Source organism: Rattus rattus, chromosome 5, assembly GCF_011064425.1.
Source record: "Rattus rattus isolate New Zealand chromosome 5, Rrattus_CSIRO_v1, whole genome shotgun sequence".
Lineage (NCBI taxonomy): Eukaryota > Metazoa > Chordata > Mammalia > Rodentia > Muridae > Rattus > Rattus rattus.
Window position 1 is genome coordinate 8717531 of NC_046158.1, and position 22032 is coordinate 8739562.

Sequence of the window (22032 nt, forward strand, 5' to 3'; positions counted from 1 at the left end):
CCATCCATCTATTCATCCACCCACCCATCCATCCATCATCCCAGTGCATCCATTCATCTACCAAACACCCCTTGCACACTTGCTAGCTCGGTGCTCACAGTTACTGCAGTTACCAAACGTAAATGAATCTACCCTAGATTCAGGAGGGCATGTCCCTGTCGCCACTAGCCTCCAGTACTGAGCAGTATTTTTTTAAGATACAATGCTTGCTTTTTTATTGACTTAAACATGGAATTACCATATGACCCAAGAGTTCCAAACTTGGAAACCAGAATGAACACTGGAACAAATGTCCCCAAGTCATTTCACCCCTAAAGGTGAAAAGGGGAACTCAGGCCAATACACACATGTGCACACATACAGACACATACATAAGCACACATGCACATATGCACACACACACACACACACACATATATATATATATATATATATACATACACACACTCATATACATACATTCATACACACACACACAGCCGTACTGTCAATAGCCCCAGAGAGGTAGCGCCATGTGTCCATCCAAAGATGACAGATAATCAGAATACAATGATGAAGGCCACAGGTATGAGTCGTAGCCCAGATGACCCCACAAAGCTGAACCTGGAACTTTGCAGCTGGTCAAGAGACACCTGCTCAGGGAGCAGCTGAGCTCAGGGAAGCATGCTTTTCGATTGAGTGAATTGCTTTCCTTATGGAGGCATGCAGGAAATGTAGGACAAAGAGGCTGCGGAGACCGTGAGCACAATATGCACACGCCCTCCCGCAAGGGCAAGAGCTGGCTTGAGACAGGAGCTGGGTCCTCCAGCCCATCAGACTTTACTATGACAGTGACCAGGACTGAGAATGTTTCCCCTTACTGAGCACAGGGTGAAGGAGCTGCTCATGGCCTCCCACGTGGCCCTTGCAGTATGCCTATCAACCCCCATTCAGTGGCCAAGGAAAGTAAGACTCCGTGTGCAGAAGCAGGTGAGGCAAGGCCAGTCCAGTGATTTCCTCCCAGTGGGCCAGGGGAGAAAGTACCAGAACATTCTAGCACTCTGAAGGCCACATTGGAAATAGTACAGCAAACAGAGGTGACCCAGGGCTGGGCCAGGTGTTGATTTCTCTGTGCTCAGAGTCCATGCCACCACAGGGTGCTACCATCAAACACTATACTGGAATATGCTACACTGTACTGGAATCGAATATGTAATATATTCTGGTGAAGGACAGGGCTTAGTCTGGAACTTTCCAGCAGTAAGCTGCAGGGACAGGGCCTGCGTGCCGTCTGGAAGACAGCAGAGTCTCTCAGGTTTATTTTGGGCGTTCTCTTCATCCCAGGCAGAATTGCTACCTCCCCAGTTTCCAAGGCCTCTGCATGGGCTGTATGCTCAATGGAATCTTTGCCTCTCTAGCTGGGCTCTGCAGCCCTGGTGGATCTGCAGGGCTGGGTCCCTGAGGCCAGGACAAATCACACAAAGTGTGGAAGGAGGGGGCTCCCAGCTCATTTCAGTGATTGCTCTCCTCTCTGAAGACCCTGATAAGGGGACCCTGGAGTTCCTACCAAAGCAGGTTTCAAGGACTACCTCTACCACTAGTTCAGAGCTGGAAGGGAGACCAGAACATGCAGGAACCCCAACTTTCGGTGGCACAGGGACAGAGAGTACTCCACACGTAGGCAGTCAGGTGTGGAAAACTAGCCAGCTCTGCCATTCTTTGGCTGTGTGGCCTGGAGCCTGTTTGAGATTTGCTTTCTCTCTGTGAAAACTGGACACAAAATAAACAATATCCACTTCACTTGATGCTGGGGAGGCCGTGGTCCTCCAGGCAAACTGGCGTAACCAAGGTGTCCAATAACAAACCTGGGGATCAGCGAAAAGGTGAGGGCAAGAGAAACGCCCTCAGGGGACAGACAGTAGGATTGCAGGGGGCGGGGCCAGGAGGGGACTTGGGTAGATTGGAGAACAGAGAGAATCAGATGCTTTTGAAATAGGGTCAAGGATCAGACCACGGAGATCAGTAGCAAAGCCACAGGGCCAGAAGGAGGGGCTCAGAGGGACTCAACAGTAAATAGTGAGCACCTGAAACAGGACGGAAATATTAGGCACATTCCTGTGATTGCCATGAGTGATACCCCCAGCTCTTCCTCACTGATCTCCTCACCCATCCTTCCGTCCGTCCGTCCGTCCATCCATCCATCCATCCATCCATTCATGTAGTTCATCTGTTCATCCATTCATCCATCCGACCATGAATGCCTTCCATCCATTCATGCATACCATTCATATATTCACCTCTCCTTTTATCCATCCATCCACCCGTCCATCCATCCATCTGTCCATCCATGTGTCCGTCCATTATCCTGTCCATTCAAGAGCTATCATGCACCTCCTAAGTCCAGGCCACTGTGGCATACACAGCAGATGCAGTTCTGACACAGAACAGCCCCACAATGGTGCCCACATTCTGTCAGCACCACAGATTTGCCTTGTGCCTTCCTGACAACATCCCAAGACCACATAGTCATTGAGCGTCCATTGGTACCCTATTTCTGCCCAGACCCTAGGACTACCTCTGGTCCTGTACCCACAGTTCTGCTGTGCTTGGGGGTGGGGGAGTGACCTTCTTGCACAATCCAGGAAGCCCTTTATCCCTGCTTTTCACTGGGTAGAGTGTGAACTTTTCTGAGCTGGACCCCAGGCTAATCTGGAGGTTGGAGGGGCAGGAGGTCTAGATGTGGCCTCCTATCTACTCAGCCATGGCAAGAATGGGTGGGTACGTCACCTCTAGTCACTAAATGTGAACCCACGGTGGCTTTCTAGGACCTAAGAAGGAGGGTGTGGGTGACTTGTGATCTAGGACCCTTCACCATCCCCAGCTTCTATCCTCAAGATGAAACAGGTCTAGAATTGGGTTAAAGCTGGAGTGGTCACTGGCAGATGGGAAATCACACTCGGGATACATCGAAGGCTACTCTCCCTGAACTCCCACACCCTGGCCCCATTTGGAGTTTGAAAACCCCATGTAAGGATCAAGGAATTCAGAGTATCCTCCAGCAAGCCTGAGTCTGTCTGCATGGCTGTGTAGGGTAGTCTCCAGTGTGGCCTACACGTGGTCCTCTCCTCCCAGTATCACTGCAGCAGACTAGATCCCAACTCCTGACCTCTATGGAAAACGGGGGGCGGACAGCTCTTCCTGAGGTCTGCCTGGTGACTGTCATAAAAGGACCAGGGGAGGCCAATGACTGATCAAAGAGGCCTTGCTTTCCCAACCCATCCATCCCAAGTCCTACACAGAGCACAGTTAACGCTATACCTGTCCTGGCCTAGGGTGTCTCCAGCCCATCCAGCTCTTCTTCACTGCATGAGAGGAGAGGGGAGAAGGACCTTGAATGCCCAGTGCCCAGCAAGACTACCAAGGACAAGGAGTTCTTGGTAGGGCAGGAGTACAAGATGGTAAGACAGGAGCTCTACTCCATACCTGTTTCTGCACCCCAGTTGTATGTGCCACAGTGTGGGGGTGGGAGGACAGGATAATGGTGCCATGACACCATGACAGACCCCTTTCAGACCTGTGAGAAATGGAAGGAGAAGCTAGGCCAAGAGGAAGGCTGAAAACCCAGACTAGGCTCTGAGAAGGCCCTACCTCAATCCCGGGCTATCTCTGAGTGGGAGCTACCACATGGCGTCAGATTGGAGCTGGGGCCAATTTTTCAACCAACTTCTTGGAGTAGATATCAGATGACAACAAGACCTAAGAGGGTTCTGGGGGTGGGGGTGCAGAGTAGCCCTGTTGGAGTACAATGCAGAATGCAGAGCACTGTGCTAAGGCCCTCCCAAGTCCCTGGAACCATTGCTAACCTGGTAAGAGTGGAATGATGGCTTGTTAGTAGAATGCTTGTCTAACAAGCACAAAGGCTCTGGGTTCAATCCCCAGCACTATATAACTAAGGCATGGTACCTTACATCTCAGCACTAGAGAGATACTAGAAAGAAGACCAGAAGTTCAAGGTTATCCTTGACTATATAGGAAATTAGAGGCCAGCCTGAACTACAGAACCTGTCTCAGATAGGTAGGTAGGTAGGTAGGTAGGTAGGTAGGTAGGTAGGTAGGTAGGTAGATAGATAGATAGATAGATAGATAGATAGATAGATAGATAGATAGATAGATAGATAGATAGATCTACAATGGATAAGGGCAGGCAGCAGTCTTGTATCCAAGAATACAGGTGTCCTTTCCAGAAATCCATGTCCAAAGACTCTAGAAGTCTCTGAAGTGGTGGGTCTCAAGAGGCTGGGGTAGAGGTGGATAGGACAAGTTCTGCCCCTGCAACTTCAAAGGCATCCCAGAGTGCTCCTCTACACCTCTCGGGAGCTCAGGAATACTTCTGCAGTGGATCTGATACACCTGGCCTCTCTCTGGGCCAGGAACAAGTGATAGTTTGGGGTCCACTGCAGGGAGCCCCAGCAGGGTGCAGCTGTGCACAATACTCTTGAGACCTTATAGGATGTCCCCAGCGGCCCTGCTCCCCTGAGGACCTGCCAGTTCTGTAGGAAGCTACGAGGACCCTTGTCAGAGGCTCAGCCCCCTAGGGCAGCCCTATTCACACCGATGCAGCCTCAGCAAGCTTTCTGGAAGCCACCACTGTGGCTTGGCAGCAGAACCCTAGAAGGCCCACGTGGATACAAACTGCTTGTTAAAATCAAGCCCAAGGCTAGAGAGATGGCTCAGCCCCTAAGAGAGCATACGGCTTTCACAGAGGATCTAGATTCGATTTCTACCACATGGTGGCTCACAAACACCTGTAACTCCAGTTCAGAAAATCCTCCTCTTCTGGACTCCGTGGACACAAAGTGCACATACATACGCAGGCAAAAAGAATCATCCATGCATATAAAATAAAATAAATAAATCTTACACACACACACACACACACACACACACACACACACACACACACACACACTGCGAGGTCGCAGGCCTGCAGTCCAGGACACTCCTGGCTTCCTGGCATAGGCAGTAAGTTATTACTGCTCAGGGCAGCACCTGAAGGCACTGGGCTGCTGTAAGGATGTCAGTGCCAGCTGCTCTCCCAGAGGTGGGTTCCGGCTGCAGGTTCCCATGAACAATTGGCTGAGTTTTGGAATTGGGCCATAGGCCCTCTGTAGAGAACCAGGCTCTCCCCCTCTGCATAGAGTCATTGGTCATCCAACCTCTCACTGGGGCTCATTTAATGTCACATCTTATTGCTAAGTGTCCTCAGCATGCACACACACGCGCGCACACACACACAAACGCACGCACGCATGCACACAGATGGCAGGGCTAACCGACATAACCCCCAGCTTCTCAGACTTGTTCCTTCCCCTACTTCCATCCTGATACAAAATCCTCCCACTACCCCCTTCTCCATGAGCATGACCCTGCCCTAAAAGCAGAGGTCATGCACTAGTCGGGTGGCACAGTGTAACATACCAGCCCAGCCCTCCTGCCCTGCCAGGGAGAAGTCTCCAGCTCAGAAGCCTGCACAGGGACTGTTTCCCCAGCTCTACCACAAGGCCTCCCCCAAACACCCCATCCTCACCCCATGCCCCATCATCCTCAACCCCATCGTCACCCCAACCCCTTTACCTCCACCCCATCAGCCCCACCCCCATCAGCCCCACCCTCTTCACCCCACCCCTGCTGCACTCATAGGTCTGCTGGTCTAGTAGCAAGATCTGAAGTAACCTGGTGTGTTCGTAGGTATGAACATAGACTTCATGCATGAACATAACATCATGAGTCTGTATGTTAGCTGTAGCACATACCCTCATGTGTACATGCGTATGGCATGACATGTGCATGTCATAGGAGGATCCTGCTATAGAGCAAGCAGCTGGCCCTCAGAGAGCACTAAGGTGACACCTGATTGTCCAGGACACTACCCCCTCAACTGTAGTTCATAGGTCCTTGCGCGCTGAGCTGAGACCCTCTCCATCCCCACATGAGCTCACAACAAGGAACAGAGAACCTTGGCTGCGCCTGCCTCATGCAAGGTCCACCAACTCTCTCTAGGCCACTCAGTGTCTCAGCAAAGGGGACGTTTTTCTCCAGGCCTGCCCCTACTCTATCCTCACACTTCCAAGTGAGAGGATGAATGGCTTCTTTCATCATTCGTCTTCCACATGACACAGATGTGTGAACACAGAGAGATGAGGCCACTGTCACAGGCCACCTAGCAAGGAGGTTTCCTGCACCCCAGCTTCCTAGAGCTGCTCACATGGAGAGGCGCATACCCCACAGAGGACACCCTCTCACTGCTGAGTCACCCGTCCAGGCTGATAAGGGTCGGTAGCAGGCCAACCCACTCCTCTTCTACCCACAGGACCCAGGCCAAGTCCAGACATCACTCTGTTTAATTTCAAATGTCACATCCCGGAACTGGCAGCCCTAAATCACCTGAGGAGAAGGTGCCAGCGTTTGAAAGCCACCTTCAACTCTCATGACAGCCTATACCCGCCCTTCCCCCTTCTGAGCCCTACTGAGCCTCTTCAAGCTTCTGCCCCCCCCCCCCCTGCCTGTTGGACATTACTGTTGTTCCCTGTGCTGTGCTGACCAGGCAACCATATTGGCAGCATCGAGTGAGCCGTCCGTTTTTCCACAGAGGACAGGCCCATCTCCGTTTGGACGCAGTTGAGATCATGCTGTCCTTGATGCTCATGGAGCCCAGAGCATTTTGCTGAGTGAGTCAGTTTTGCCTCTGCCGATAATGAGGTTTTAGCCAAGCTGCATTGGGCCGAGGAAATTGCAAAGCTTTTGTTGGAGACAACCCCAGCGGCTATGCAGTGAACTCACACACAGTACAGAGGTTTGCAACGCACCCGTTGGTAACAGGAGCCTCTCTGTGCCCCACTTCCTTTCCATTCTTTCTCCTCCCTGAGGTACACCAGCCCCCACACTAAGACAGTTACGCCAGGCCCTCTCCCAAAGGTGCTCTGCAGGGATCCCCACAGGTCTCTGCTTGACTTGTAGATTTCACCATCAAATTTTACCCAGACTACCTCACGCCTACAAAGGGACATGTGCTAATAAGTTGAGAAAATAAGCCCTTCTTGTTCCGGGCTGCAGGAGAGGTGCCCCACAAGTGTACTGGCCAAGTGAATCTTGAGTCCCGACTGCCACACTCCCTGGCCATTAGCCATCCCCAGAACCATGCCCAGAGCTGGTGAGGGTAGACCTCTCCATCTCCCACCTGAAACCACACCTGGGCACCTGTGGCCTGGCCTCGTTCCCAGGACTTCCTTGATTGCTGTCACAGGAGGAGGACGGTGGCACCAGAGAACACCACTGCCCAGCTCCCCTGGCTTCCCAGCTGAATGGCACCGTGTGATCTTAGGCACTTTCCCAAACCACATCAGGCCACACTTCCTATCCGTGAGGATGGAAAGAGGACTGGCCTCGGCGGTTGCCAGGGAACGACTCAGCCCAACTTCCTCAACTGGAGCTGAGCATGACATGTTTCCAACAGCAGTGAGGGACTGCAGAGCCAGGCCACACCGCCACATGCCAGGTACCCATAGGTTCAGGGCACGCCCAGTCAGCAGGCCAGCGTGTTCCTCCACAGGCCCAGAGCAGAGCTGTGAGGCCCTTTCCCTGCTGTATGTTGCCCTCAGAAGTTTCCTGTAGACAGGTCATGTGCCCTGGCTTTCAGGGGCCTCACCAGTCACTTTCAAAATCCTGCATTGATAGTATTGCTTATGGGCTACACGGGATGGAAACCAAGGCAGGGGAAGGAGACCTAAGAACACTGCTTCATGATCTCAGTATGGCTGTGGACAGTGGGCTGAGCTGTGTTCACAGAATTAAGGAAACAGCTTCAAGTGGTCAAATGTCTTCTTGTTGTCTTTCCCTGGATCCTATCAAGGGTGCATGGAATAAAGGCATCAGTCAGGAAATATCTCAGAACTGGGCCTGGAGAAAGAGAGGGATTATCACCAGGCTCATCACCATCACCACTATTAACACCATTACCAAAATCACCATCACTACCACCAACACCATCACCACCACCACTACCACCAACACCATCACCACTATGAACACCATTATCAAAATCACCATCACCAACACCAACACCACCATCACTAGGATCAACACCAGGATCATCACCACCACCACCACCACTACCATCACCACAAGAACTACCGCCACCACCAAGACCGCCATCACCAGGATCACCACCGCCACCATCACTACCAGTATTATTATCACCACCACCATCACGTTCACCGTTATCAGCACTACCACCCCATACCACCACGTGATCACTATCACCACTACCACAATCACTAAGGTCACCACCATATTCACCATCACCACCACCAAGACCACCTTCACCACCAAGGCCACCATCACCACCACTACTACCACCACCACCATTACTCCCCCATTATTACCGTCCAACCTGCCAGCATAGCACCATCAGTCTCCAATCATGACCACAACGATGCCATATGGCCCTGGCAACCATCATCCCCCCGGCACTCGTCTGCAGCAGGAAAGCCTGCAGGAGGGCACACAGCTTTGACCTCTCCTTCTCTCATCCATGCAGGTTTCACACTATCCTCTATGGCTGTGGATACAGGTGAATGACGGTGTCATGGCTGCAGGTCTCCAGGGAGAAGAAAGCAGCCCCTCTGCTTCCTTGGGACAATTTGCACAACTGGAAAAATGGATTCTGCCTCTGAGATTCTGGAAGGCAGGATGGAGGACACAGCTCATAGCTTGGCTGTGGCCCTCTGACCCATCAGCATGGGATGTATTCAGTCCAGTGGTGTGGGCGAGGCTAGCTGAAGAAGGCTACATATTGACTTGAACCAGGGCCATGGATACAGCCAAACCAGACCTCACAGGATAGCCACAATTCTGCAGGCTCTTAATCATTCTATAGTGTGTGTGTGTGTGTGTGTGTGTGTGTGTGTGTGTGTGTGTGTGTGTGTGTGTGTAGAGAGGAAGAAAGAGAGAGGGAGAGAGGGAGGGAGGGAGGGGGAGAGGGAGGGAGGGAGAGAGAGAGGGAGAGAGAGGACAGAGGGACAGAGGAAGAAATAGAGGAGAGAGGGGGAGAGGGGGAGAGGGGGAGAGGGAGAGGGAGAAAAAGATGGAGGGAAAGAGAGAGAGGGGAGAGGGAGAGGAGGAGCGGGAGAGAGAGGGACAGAGGGAGAGGGAAAGAGGGAAAGGGAGAGGGAGCGAGGGAGAGGGAGGGGGAGTATGTATCTTTGTTGTAAGATGTCATGTCCTAGTCTGCTTCCTGTTGTGATAAAACATGAGGGTTTATTTGGCTTACGGTCCCAGTCCATCATCAGGGGAAGTCAAGGCAGGAACCTGGAGGCAGGAGCCAAAGCAGAGACCATGGAGGGGAACACTGCTTGTTCCTCAGGCTCAGTCTGCTTTCTTAATGAATACAGGCAACGCCCACAGTGGGCTGGAGCCTCTTGCACCAACCATCACTCAGGAAAACGCCCCATGGGCTTGCTCACAGGCTGATCTGAGGGAGGAAGTTTTTCATTTGAGGTTCTCTCTTCCTGGCTGTCCTTAGCTTATGTTGAGCTGACAAAATAGAAAATAACTAACCAAAACAAAGATATGATATGAGCTAATATTTACCATTAAGAGTGAAATGTAAGGACCTGTGTCTGCCAATGGCTGGGTCTACTAATCCAAATTAGGAGCACTTGGTGGAATACAGCCAATCAAGTCGACACAGCGTGCAGGCTTCCTGCTACTCAATAAACACTGAAGAGACTCAAAGGTGTCCATCTGTGTTCTGATAACATGCTCCCAACACCCATGCAGTCAGCCATAGGAACTGAAGGACAGCGCTCGGCCACGCCCACAGACAGCGCTCAGACACTGACCAGCTTGATAGCAGTTTCTAGTCTCACAGGTTCCTTGGTCACATGCTGCTCCTGCAGGGGACACACTGTCCCTCTGCTCCCCTACACATGTCCCCACCTGCCCTGGTCCCCTCCCTCAATGAGTTGGCTCTGTGTGTCTCTGGGCAAAGAGATCCAACTTCCTAGAGCTCCTTGGCCATGATGCTCTCAGGGGAACCAGAATGTCTACTGCCAGCGCAGCATGATATCACTGGACACAGCCTGACTTCAACATAAGGTCAACCCTGTCTCCTGGGAGAGTTGTTGCTCACAATTTCCGTGGAGCAAGCCTGACACCCTCACAGGCCAGGCAAGTGCTATGAAGGCCCGAATCCCCGCAGTTATGGGCCTCAGTACTGTGGCTTATTGGGTCTCTAGAAGCAGAGACCTCCATCTGGTTGCCTGCCAACCAACAAATTTACTTGGTGAATCGCCCTGTGTGGCCCGCTGCCAGGAATGGCACAGGCTGGGGCTAGCCCCTGACCCAACATGAAGTTCTTCCTAAACACGGTAGCTAGGGAACTGGAAGCCACTCTGGAGCTCCTGGTGCCTCTCGCTGAAGTGTGCATGCTCTGGTGGGGTCAGGCCTTTTCCAGGCTGCTTTAGAGACACAAGCTAAATTGAGGTCCAAAGTTATGCTTCAGTTCTAACCCTTCAACTCCAGAGTGTGGCCTTACCAATCATGGCCAGGACTTGGATGGAGCTCAGTTGAGGATTTTGAAGTGAGACCACTAAATTCAGTGTGAGCCTTGTGTGTCCTGCCCACACCTGGACCTCGGACTCAGAACCTTCTAGATCGGAAGGAAACAGAGTCTCCATTTTGCCACCACCTGTGACCATGCGTGTCAGCTCCAGGAGACTCAGCAGACTCTGCCCTTCCTGGAATCAGGAGGTATTGGAGAGCAGGCAGAAGAAGACACAACCAGATGAAGTCTTGAATCCACACTCGCTAGTGTGCTAGGACCTCTCAGGGGATACATGGCTGTGGCTAGATAAATGTCTCCCAGCATCCATGTAAAGCCAGCCACAGTAGTGCACAGCCTACTGTTCTGCAGCCAGATGAGAGGCGGAGACAGAATCCCTGCGATCTCCTCTCTACACCCTGCACCAGTTGCCTAGTGGAGGGAACAGCAATGACAAAGACATCCCATCTCTAGCAAGGCAGAAGGAGAAGGTGAGCAGCTGAGGCCGTCCACTGACCTCCACATGTGCGCCATGGCATGCACACCAGCACTCACATGTGTGCATGCATATCTGTGCACATTCACGTGCATGCACACACATCCATGCACATGCACACACACAAACATCCATGCACATGCACATGAACACCATCCATGCATATGCACATGCACACACACATCCATGCACATACACACACACAAACATCCATGCACATGCACATGAACACCATCCATGCATATGCACATGCACACGCACATCCATGCACATGCACACACACAAACATACATGCACATGCACATGCACACTATCCATGCATATGCACACGCACACGCACATCCATGCACATGCGCGCGCGCACGCACACACACACACACACACACACAAATGTCACAAGGGCACATGCTGAGGCTTACTCAGTCTACTGGAGCACAGACATGATAACCTGAGATATCCAGAGGCAGCATCTATGGTTTGCCTGAGTGGAATACAGACGACCAGAACTGGCTAAGTGTGAGTCCTGGTCCGAGACAGAGGACAAGGCCTTTTAGTTTTTATTTTTTCATACACACCCTGCTTGCTCACCGACGTGTACTCCTCCCATTTGTTGCTTGGCCCCAACTTGGCCAGGCCCAGGATGGGCAGCTGAGAGCCTGGGTTTGAGGTTTCCCTTCTGGTCACTGAACCCAGGTCCCTGTAGTTCTAGAAGCTGCCATATTCCAGTCTGTATCTTGATACAGAGGCCTAGAGCAGTACCAGAGGGCTATGTGAAACCGGGTCTTGCTGTTGTGTTAGGCCCCTCACCGCATGACTAACATAACCACAGTCACAGCTGACCTGGATAGCAATAGGGACTTGGGCCAAATCTCAGGAGCAGTTGGTCCCGACTGCTCCATCTAAACTACAAGCATCACAATGGATGAAGACGAGAGCACAGAGATGGGATCAGATGGGTAAGCAGAGTCAGAACCAGCCTTTCTTGGTTGCCCTGAGAGAGGCTAGAGTACCCCACGCCTTACTGGGACTCCTTCAGGTCAACAAGGGAGGATGACAGAGAGGAGGCACAGGGCAAAGCAGAAAGCTGGACAGGGGCAGCTGCTCCGTGGGACTCTGTAGCTCGTCCACCAGTCACTGGCAGACTCCTACAAGCTGGGACCAGCTCTCTGTGGAGGTCTCTCGCCTCATCCCACTCCCCGGTGACACAAGTCCTTTTCCATTGGCTCTGCATCCCACTCAACAACAGACCTAGGCTGTATCCCTCGGCACATTATAGCTCGCCAAGGAGGTCAGGTGAGCAGCAGAGAAAGTGAGAGTCCCTGGCAGGATACAGAAGTTTAAAATCAGAGTTAAAGCAGGGCCTGGATCTGGGGCCACACTGACAGTATCTCCCCACGAGAACAGGGCTCTGCTACCCACTCATGCGGAGGGCTGGGTCTCAGACCTGTTTGAGAGGGCCAGACCAGATCTCCTTGGGCTGGCTACTGAGGAACACCCCTCCTCAGCACAGCCTGTTCCTGTCTCCGAGCAGATTCCAGGAAAAAACACGTCAGTGGAAAAGCCAGGCTCCTGGAGACAGGGAAGGCAGGATTAGGTAAACACTTGGCCTTCTTCAAATGCTGAGGTGCGGTTGGGAAGGGGAACCCGCCAGCGACTGGGGGTACACAGTGGAGGCTGAGTTTACAGTCTGTTTGGTCTTGTTGCCCCTTGAAACATTCAACAGCTTAAAAGCACACTTGGCTCCTGGCCCAGAGTCTGCAGCCAGCCATGCTCCCTGTCGCGGAAGCCTCAGACTCCTCCACGGCCCTCCTTCGTGGCATACTCCAGCAAGAAGGCCTTTCCGCCTCGGGGCCCTAGGGCAAGTGGAGGGTGCCATTCACTGCCCTTCTCTTGAGAATACTGGTCAGCCTCAAATCCACAGACACCAGAGCAAGAGCAGCCTTTGGGGTGGTGTGGGAAATAGGACGGGGCTGGGGGGTGTCAAGGGTGATTGGCAGGTCGTTAACTGTCAGTGCAATGGATGTACTTCCATCCTGGAAAGGTGTTCTGGCTTTTTCTGTAAGGTCCTATTCTTCATAGACCCCATAGGACCAGGGATTCTGATGTCTTTGGCTAATGTAGAGTCACAGGAGCCAGTGGCAGAGGTCCAGAGCAAGGGGACCCGGCTGAACAAGTCCCCCTCTGCTGCCACACTGCAGATGACCTTTGAGAGACTGCTCAGCTCTCGGTGGCAGCTTTTCCAAGCTCTTGGATAGAAACAAGGTCCCCAGCCTCCAGCACCTTGAGGTGGGCAGGCACAGCCAGAGCTACCGTGGCTGGCAGCCTGTCTGCAAGGACACTCCACCAAAGGACAGCTTGGTTCCATCCGCCCAGATAACACCCTTTGCTCACAGGTGTGTCCCTTGCTCCCAAACCCCAAAGCTCCCGCTTGGATGAAAAGGGAGTGTTTTCCCATATGGGGAGGTCAAGAAACACTTCCCATCACTTCCCGTATGGAAGAGCCTTGGCCTGACCAGCATCTCCTGCATCCCAGATCTCAGACACATTGTAAGGAAAAGGACAAGACTCGAGCTGTGCAGGCTAGCCTCAGCATACCCCTCTGGAATACAACAGCATGGGGCCAGAGTTGGCCAAGTGAGCAGGGAAGATCATGAAGTGAGTCCCTAGCAAGCCCCCAAGACCCAGACAACAGTGTGAGGCCCCAGGGACACGAACAGGAGCTCATGGTCCACAGTGGGTTTCTGAGATAGCAGGGGAGAGCTGGGGCCAGAGTGTCCCAGGAGCAGAAACTAGCCAGGATCACAACTTTCTGTCTGTAGTCTCTCAGCTTGGATAGGGATTGAGGAGCGTGAGGCTTCCCTCCCTCCCCATCTCTGAGGGGGGGTGGTCAAAGCACTTAGTAGATAAGGTGAGACGATTTGTATCTTTGCCTCCAAGGCAATGACTACCTCTAGGAACAGGCCAGGAGGGCCAAAGCCCTGACTGAAAGGGCCTGGGTTCAGCATGGTTCCTTGAAGCCCCTGAGCAGACATTTCACACAGCCCTTGCCTCTTTATACCCATTTTACTGATGTGAATGCTGAGCTCCAAGTCCTCAGCCAGAAGACCACATGAAGGCCATCCAGAAAGAGCTGAAAGTCTAAAATCTATATACCTCCATTCCTTTCTGTATAGCTTTGCAAGGCCCTGGTATGCACAACATCCCTTGAACCTTGGGGAAACCCTAAGACTCAGATCCAAGCTAATTAGACAAAAGGGGGCCATGCATAAGGGAGCCAGCAGTTGTCAAGACTGTTTGCCAAGGCCACTGTGGCTGGGCTCAACATGTGCAATGGAGATGAATAGGACACTGTCACAGAAGCTGCTACCTTGGTCCTAAGAGTGTCCTCCATAGCTGTCTCCCTCAAAGTGCCTTCACACTATACAAGGGTCTCTGAGAGGCTGTGGCAGCCCAGGCTTCCCCGAGGCCTCTTGGAAGCCCTGTGGAGTTTGGTGAATCTGCCTAGAGAAGGTGTTGGCTCAAGCCTGTGCCAGCAATGGCCTGGCCTGGGCCTCAGCATCAGCACCCTCCCACTCCTCAATCCAGAGAGCTATGGAACAAAGTGGCCTTTAACAAGCATAAGAATCTTGTGGGAAGAAAGGGCCATTGGAGAAGTTTCCAGCAAGAACCTTCTAGAGAAGCCAGGTGGTGGAAATGAAGAAAACAGCAAACACCACTATCTGAGACCTGGAAAGCAAAGAGTTAAATCACTTCGATTCCGAAAGGGATAAAAATTCACTTGCAAGAACACACAGAGAAGCTGAGACCAGCCCCCCTCCTCTGCAGTTCCACTGTACGAAGCAAAGAGGAGAAAAAGTCCCTACTGGCCGCCCTCCGTCTTGCTGCCCTAGCTGGTCTTCATTAAGGAAGACAGGTCCAATTTCCCACCGTGAGCACAGCTAACAGCCAGGAAACCCTGGGGCTGGGAAAACACAAACCTCAGACCATTAACAACTTGTGGTCAACAAAAATCCCTGGCCTCTGGCAGCCGCTGCCCCTCAAATCAAATTCCACGGCAGGAGAAAAGAGCTCACCAGAAACCTGGGACTGTGTGAGCATTGCAACTGCTGTTCCAACTGAGTTGCCAGTCTTCAGTTGCAGGGTGAGAACCACCCAGTGCACGGCAAGGGAAGGCCAAGGGGGCAAAACTGGACTCTGCAGCCAGTATCCGAATGAGTTTGAAAACTGGAACCTGTCTTCATGCTCAATACAAATTGGTAACCGTTACCGAGCGCTCGCTGTGGATTCTGCATGTGTATGCTTTCTATGGACTGGTTCCTACGTGCACACACATGCACATGCACATGCACACAGCACATGCACACATTGCACACACACACACACACTCACGCACACACATGCATTATTGTTGTTTCTGTATAGAGTCTCAGTTATAGACCTCTGAGCTGGGTTTAGTTTTCTGAGCCTCTGCTAGTGAACCTTCTTCTCACTCGTTCTGGAGGAACAATGCCGGCTGCTTCATTACAGGATCTGTCTGGGGACTGACCCTATGTTTTAAGATGGTGTTTGCCAATCACAAGTGATAAGCTGAGGTTTAAAGCCCCAGGACTGAGTTCGGTGATGCACGCCTGTCCTGTTGGATCTTGGGGAGAGGAAACAGTACAATCCGTGGGGCTTAGTGACCGGCCAGTTCTACCAAGTCGGCCAGAGTCAGGTTCAGTGAGACCTCATCTCCAGGAACAAGGTGGAAAGTGAGCCGGGAAGACATTTGACAGTGACTGCTGGCCTTCATGTGTACACAAGCAGGAACATGCACACAAGCATGTGCATAGACCACACACACAGAGAAACATATATACACAGAAACACACACATACACAGAAACACACACACAGAGAAACACACATACACAGAAATACACAGAGAGAGAGAGAGAGAGAGAGAGAGAGAGAGAGAAACACACACACCCAGAAACACACACAGAGAGAAACACACACAGAGAGAAACACACACTCAGAGAGAAAGAAACACACACAGAGAGAGAGAGAGAGAGAGAGAGAAACACACACACAGAAACACACACACACACACACACACGCATTATTGTTGTTTCTGTATAGAGTCTCAGTTATAGACCTCTGAGCTGGGTTTAGTTTTCTGAGCCTCTGCTAGTGAACCTTCTTCTCACTCGTTCTGGAGGAACAATGCCGGCTGCTTCATTACAGGATCTGTCTGGGGACTGACCCTATGTTTTAAGATGGTGTTTGCCAATCACAAGTGATAAGCTGAGGTTTTAAAACCCCCAGGACTGGGATTAGAGTGATACATGCCTGTCCTGTTGGATCTTGGGAGAAAAACAGGTACAATCCGTGGGCTTAGTGACCAACCAGTTCTAAATCGTGCCAAGTCAGGTTCAGTGAGACCTCGTCTCCAGGAACAAGGTGGAAAGTGAGCCAGGAAGACATTTTGACAGTGACTGCTGGCCTTCATGTGTACACAAGCAGGAACATGCACACAGCATATGCATAGACCACACACAGACTTATATACACAAAACACACACATACAGAAACACACACAGAAACACACATATACAGAAATACAGAGAGAGAGAGAGAGAGAGAGTGAGAGAGAGAGAGAGAGAGAAACACACACACCCAGAAACACACATACGCAGAAACACACACAGAAACACACACACAGAGAGAAAGAAACACAGAGAGAGAGAGAGAGAGAGAGAAACACAGAGAGAGAGAAACACAGAGAGAGAGAAACACACACACAGAAACACACATACACAGAAACACACACACACACACACACACAGATGCTCTTAAAAAAAAAAAAAAAGCAAAGCTTTTCCAGAGCCTGATGATGAAGGCATGCTGGCACACCCTGTAGAAATGTCGAGCGTTTGGCACAGCCCGACACCATTAGCACCACTGGTACACAGCAAACTCAGTCAGACCGGATGTTTTGCTTAGCTCTGGGATGCTCTTGCATGCCTGCCTTTAAGATTTTGGTCACCAGAGACTGGACATCAGGAGTCACCCCAGCTCTCCTGGCTAAGAGCTCTCTCTCCAACTCCTCTAGTGCCCTCTTATCCCCACTCTTCTGAGCAGCCCTGGCACTTGCCAACATCTCGGGTTTTACCTAGACCCTCCCACGAGGCAATCCGTAAGAGTGATACTTGACCCCTGGGCAAGGTGCAAGCACCAGGTCCCCACAAGACAGGCCAGCAGCTACCTGTGTAGCCGAGGACACTCAGCGTCCCTCCTGTTCACCCCAGATTCCTGGGCACGTCTAGTCAGAAGCTTGCCCAGAGGGCAGCCCCATAGCTTACAGGATTCAGCACTGTGTGTTCCCATGCGCCCGTCCCTCCTGGCACAAGGCCTGGGCTACAGCATTAGCCTTAGAAAGGCAGCTGGGTTCAGCAGACCCATCTGCCCACTACTCTCACCTTCTCCTGGAGACTGACTCCATTTCCACATGAGGCAACTGGCTGCTCTGGTCTCTCCTCAGCTACTGACTGCAGATCCTATCCCAACTTCACCCTAGCTGACCTTGGCCCAACCTCCACCGTGAATGTGGTTCACACCCATTGGGCACTCACTCCTTAGCAAACTCAACTCATGTCATTTTCGCCACAGATCCATATATAGTTGCATTGCAATGCCACGTCAGTCACAAAGTACCAGCAGAACACTAAGGTCAGTTTGACATAGCATCCAGCCTGCTGGGCCTGAGTCACCAGGAGAACATGGCCCAGAACCCCCACCACAGCGGTGAGAGCATCAGCAGCCCTCATGAGAAATGCAAACGCACCTGGTTGACCCAGGACAGGGAACTTAGGAGAGCACTGTCCCCCTTATGCCCTGTCCAACCCGTGGAGGGAGATATCTAAGAGCCAAGGTCATCCTCGGAGACCATTTTCTGGGTGATTACAAACTTCTCCAGCCAGGAGCCCTCAGCCCCCAAACTTCCCACGAAGTCCACAGTATGTCAAAGGAAAGGAAGCAAGCCAAGTGTCCCAGCCCAAGTCCAAGATCTCAGGCTCCAGACGCACTTGGGACACAGACCTCAGAGATGTTCGTTCCAGTTCATCTGGTTTCAGGTGGCCTCCAGGACCACCAGACACTTGCACAGGCTCTCAACCTTCTTCCTAAATCAAAGACAGTTCCCAAAATCCTTCTATGCCCAGCAGGAATCCAGAGGCCTCAGACTGAAGTCCAGGCCCAGCCCCTGCTCTGTCTCCTGCTCCTATCTCTGGGGTGTTTCTAAGGGAAGCAGGTTCAGCGATGGCTGGAACATCACTGACTTAGAACACACACACACACACACACACACACACACACACACACACACACACACACACAGAGTCAGTCGATCCCTCCTGATCCCAGCGCTGCCCTGCAAGTCCACTCAGAGGGCTCTCTTCCGCAGAACCCTTGCCCATCAGAAGGTGTCGGTCAGATCAACCTTGGTGAAGCCCTGTGTCCATCCTAACCTGGCACCCAGGAGACACAAACTGGGTTGCTTGGAAATGAGCAGTCACTACCATCCCCGCATGGTGCTCACATGGCGGCCAGTCGGGCCATTCCACCCTCAGGCCACGGCATCCTATGGGAAGCAATAGAATCAAACGGATCCCTAACGGAGGAGGTGCGTCCGCTACAGTGGCCGAAGCAACACTACATGAGGAGCCACCCTGTGACCACAAATGTCCCAAGTGGCACAGGAGACTGCCCATCTCCTGCCTACCTCAAATATTTCATCATCCAGAATCCGGGAGCCAAACATGATGATACCATTGACATCTATTATGGGGTGGTCGCCGCGGTTGAGGAACTTCGTGATCTTCTTTTTGCAGTCGAGGATCAAGGTGACATTTTTCTTGTATACACTGATAGCGATTCGGTGCCACCTGCAAAGAAATAAATAAATATTCAGGCGGGGGTAAAAGGTGCATGCTGTAGAAGGCCAGTGTGACTTCACGGCACAGTCCTCAGAGCCTTGCACCGTAAAGCCTCTGAGTGACAACTTTGGGCACACGTCTGGGCAGTATCCCACGAGTCATGCTGTCACATAGAGAATCTCTAAGAGTCAAAGAAGGGATTGCATCCATTGGCTTCAGAACTAATTATCAAGGCCACAGGAGGTTTCTTTCCCCATTCTGAATGTGGCATCCATAGGCAAAAAGTCCTTAATACTTATAAACCAGAAAGCACTTGTCCTAGTTCAGGTTATCTCTGTTTAACCTCCTTCTTTGAGTGCAACTGCGAATGTTCTTCTGGGCTTCCATGAGCCCTGCTTTGTGAAATCCTAATGTCGGCCCATTCCCTAGAGTGAATGGGGCCAGACTCTGGAAAGAGTGCTCATAACACAGGTACTTCTTGGGAATAGATGTAAGATACAGGAGACTCCACTGTTCTCCACTCCCCTCAGACCCTCACAACCAGATTTCTCATCTCTAAGATGCAAATCCCGTGGGCTCCTTGGGAGGCGTAAGCATGGGGGCTCAGGGTGGGTCCAGCCGTAGGAAGAAGACGGAAGGAGGCTGCGGTCATGGTAACATTATCAGTAGGAGGCCGCTGTCAATGTAGGAGGTGATCTCTGTGACAACTGTGGGGTAGATGTGATGGCTTGGCACAGAGGAAACCCGGGAGGCTGTGGTCTTCAGCGTTCAGGAGGCCACCAGCTGAATTCTGAAGACAGCCTTTCCTTTTCCTCCCTCACATAGAGACTGTCAGATCCATAAAGGACAAGTCCCTCTGGGAACAGGTAAGCATGCCACACCATCTCCCACGCCCCTTCTGATCTAGGGCCAGCATGGGATGTACCGGTACATTTTACAGGACAACAGGGCTGGGAACAGCCAAGGTCCCCTAGAGCTTTAGAGAAGAGGAGAAACCAAGCCCTGGGAAGCACAAGCCTTTGAACACCATGTCCAGCGCTCCACCTCCTGGAACCCTGCAGGTGGGCGACTACTTCCGGGCTAGCTGCTGCCCCACACTGTCTGGCCAGCAGCTCCGTCCCCTCCCTCAATGCGATACTTACTTGCCATCGGACAGGTTGATGCCAGGGAAGAGTGGATACTCTTCAGGCCCGGGCTTCCCTGTGTGGTCCTCATAGAGGAAGACAGGGGAGCGGCCCAGCTCCAGCCCCAATTGCTGGATGCCCTGCTCATTGTAAACGGAGACCAGGAAGGCCTGACTGCCTTTCTTGGCTTTCACGGTTGTCAGGATGGAGAAGTCCTCAGGAAAGTCAGACTCTGGAACAGAGGACAGGATGAGAAAGCCGTAGGAGAACCCAAACCCTGGCCAGCCCTGGCAAGCTGGGGACAAATAGGCCAGCTTAGAGATCGGACAAAGTCTGCTAGAGGTGGCGCCCCTCTGCAGCTTACCAGCCCCAAGGTCAAGCTTCTGCAGCCTCCTCCATCACCCAGGGCAAGCTGCCAGTTCAAGGCACACTTGAAACACAAGTATCTCGAGGAAGGCCCTTCCAGTGAGGAGCCCACAACACCCTCTGCTTGGCTACACCCTACACCTCCATGCATCTGCTCATGGGTTCTCCTTGGGACCCACTGCATGCAAGGCTAGGTACGGTGTGCGTCTCATTCAGTGTCAGTCACAGGGGATGCGAGGAGGGGAGAGAGGGGAATGGAAGGCAGGCTTGGGGCATTGCCTAGACTCACACCTTCTAAGAGTTCCTCGTCAGTAAGCTAATCAAAGAAAAGGCAGAAATGAATTAAAAGGTACTCCCAGTTTAAAATTTTAAGAAAAATAAATACCTTGTATGTTGAACAGGAGAGACTATCCCTCTCAATATAGGAAGTCCCTAGGCTGGCCCTGAGAGTATCTAAACCCACTCCTGATGCCACCCTTGGCTGACGCTCATTGAGACCTTGGCTGCCACCTTCCCAGTGGATCCTGATGGGAATGTCAACTACCCTCCGGTTTGCCACCAACTGCCTGGGTCTCATAGGATGCAGGCCACACAGCTACTTAATGTGAGAAAAGTGGTCTACAGATATTCTCTCCCTCCCCCACCCATGGAGAGTGTACCTCTGAGATCCCTCGGGGGTGGGGGGGTGGTGGTGACGCCCAGCAAGGTATCTGGCAGGAACAGACTGACAAACCAGGCGGTGAAGTACCACCAAGCCACTGTCTTCTCTGTAGATGCTGAGAGTCTGGGTTACAGGCTGGGACAGGGCAGGAGTCTCTGGCTATTTCACTTTCTCCTTTAGAGTTGGAACAAGCCCAAGAGGCCACTGGTCACTGCTGTAGCAGGCTCGGTCACAATTTCCTTGCAAAGCTATCCAAGGGTGCCCTCTGTTGTTGGAACTTCATGCTGCAGATACCATGCTGGGGAAAAGTAAAATATCCTAGATCCGGGATTGGGGGGTGGGTGGGGCACAAACAGGACATAATGACTTGACTGCTCTTCCTTCCTGTTTCTGATGCCGGACACAGGCAGAGGGAGCTCGTGGAGGCTGCGGGAGCTCCTGGCACGGAAACTATTCATTTCCCAGGGGTGGCACAGGGTATGGTGAGATAGGAAGCCAGTGGAAGAACTGCCCCATAGGGTTATGACCTCGCATGAAAGGGCCCTCAGACTCTGACGTGGGACAGTCATGTGTCCTAGCCCAAGTCAAGCACCCAAAGAGGCTGGGTGTGCAGGGACCTGTTGGTGCACTTGGCAGCATGACCTGCTCCCCTGGGGTCAGTGTGACAACGTCAGGCCACTCTGATAGCTGGCATGATGGTCATGCAGCTACCTGAGGTACTTGAAGAGAGATGGACTCCTCAACTTCCAGACAGGAAGCGTCTTGGAAAGGGACATGCGAGCCCTCACTGTCTTGCCACCCTGAATGTCACACTGCACCCTCTCCTAGGCAGGGTGTGAAGAAAAATAGAGGTCTCCACCTTAGCTGGTGCTGTTAGACACAGGACTGCTG

General features: G+C 52.1%; 1 protein-coding gene across 2 annotated transcripts in view; it reads right to left on the minus strand.

Moving 5' to 3' along the window:
* Col5a1 (collagen type V alpha 1 chain) overlaps window positions 1-22032 on the minus strand; it is a 150466-nt gene that overhangs the window by 88823 nt on the left and 39611 nt on the right. For both annotated transcript variants that reach the window (XM_032902980.1, XM_032902979.1), the window contains exons 3-4: window positions 20133-20346; window positions 18837-18999 (exon numbers count right to left, since the gene is read on the minus strand). In XM_032902980.1, coding sequence (XP_032758871.1) covers window positions 18837-18999; window positions 20133-20346 — 377 coding nt within the window. The remainder of the gene's footprint in view (window positions 1-18836; window positions 19000-20132; window positions 20347-22032) is intronic.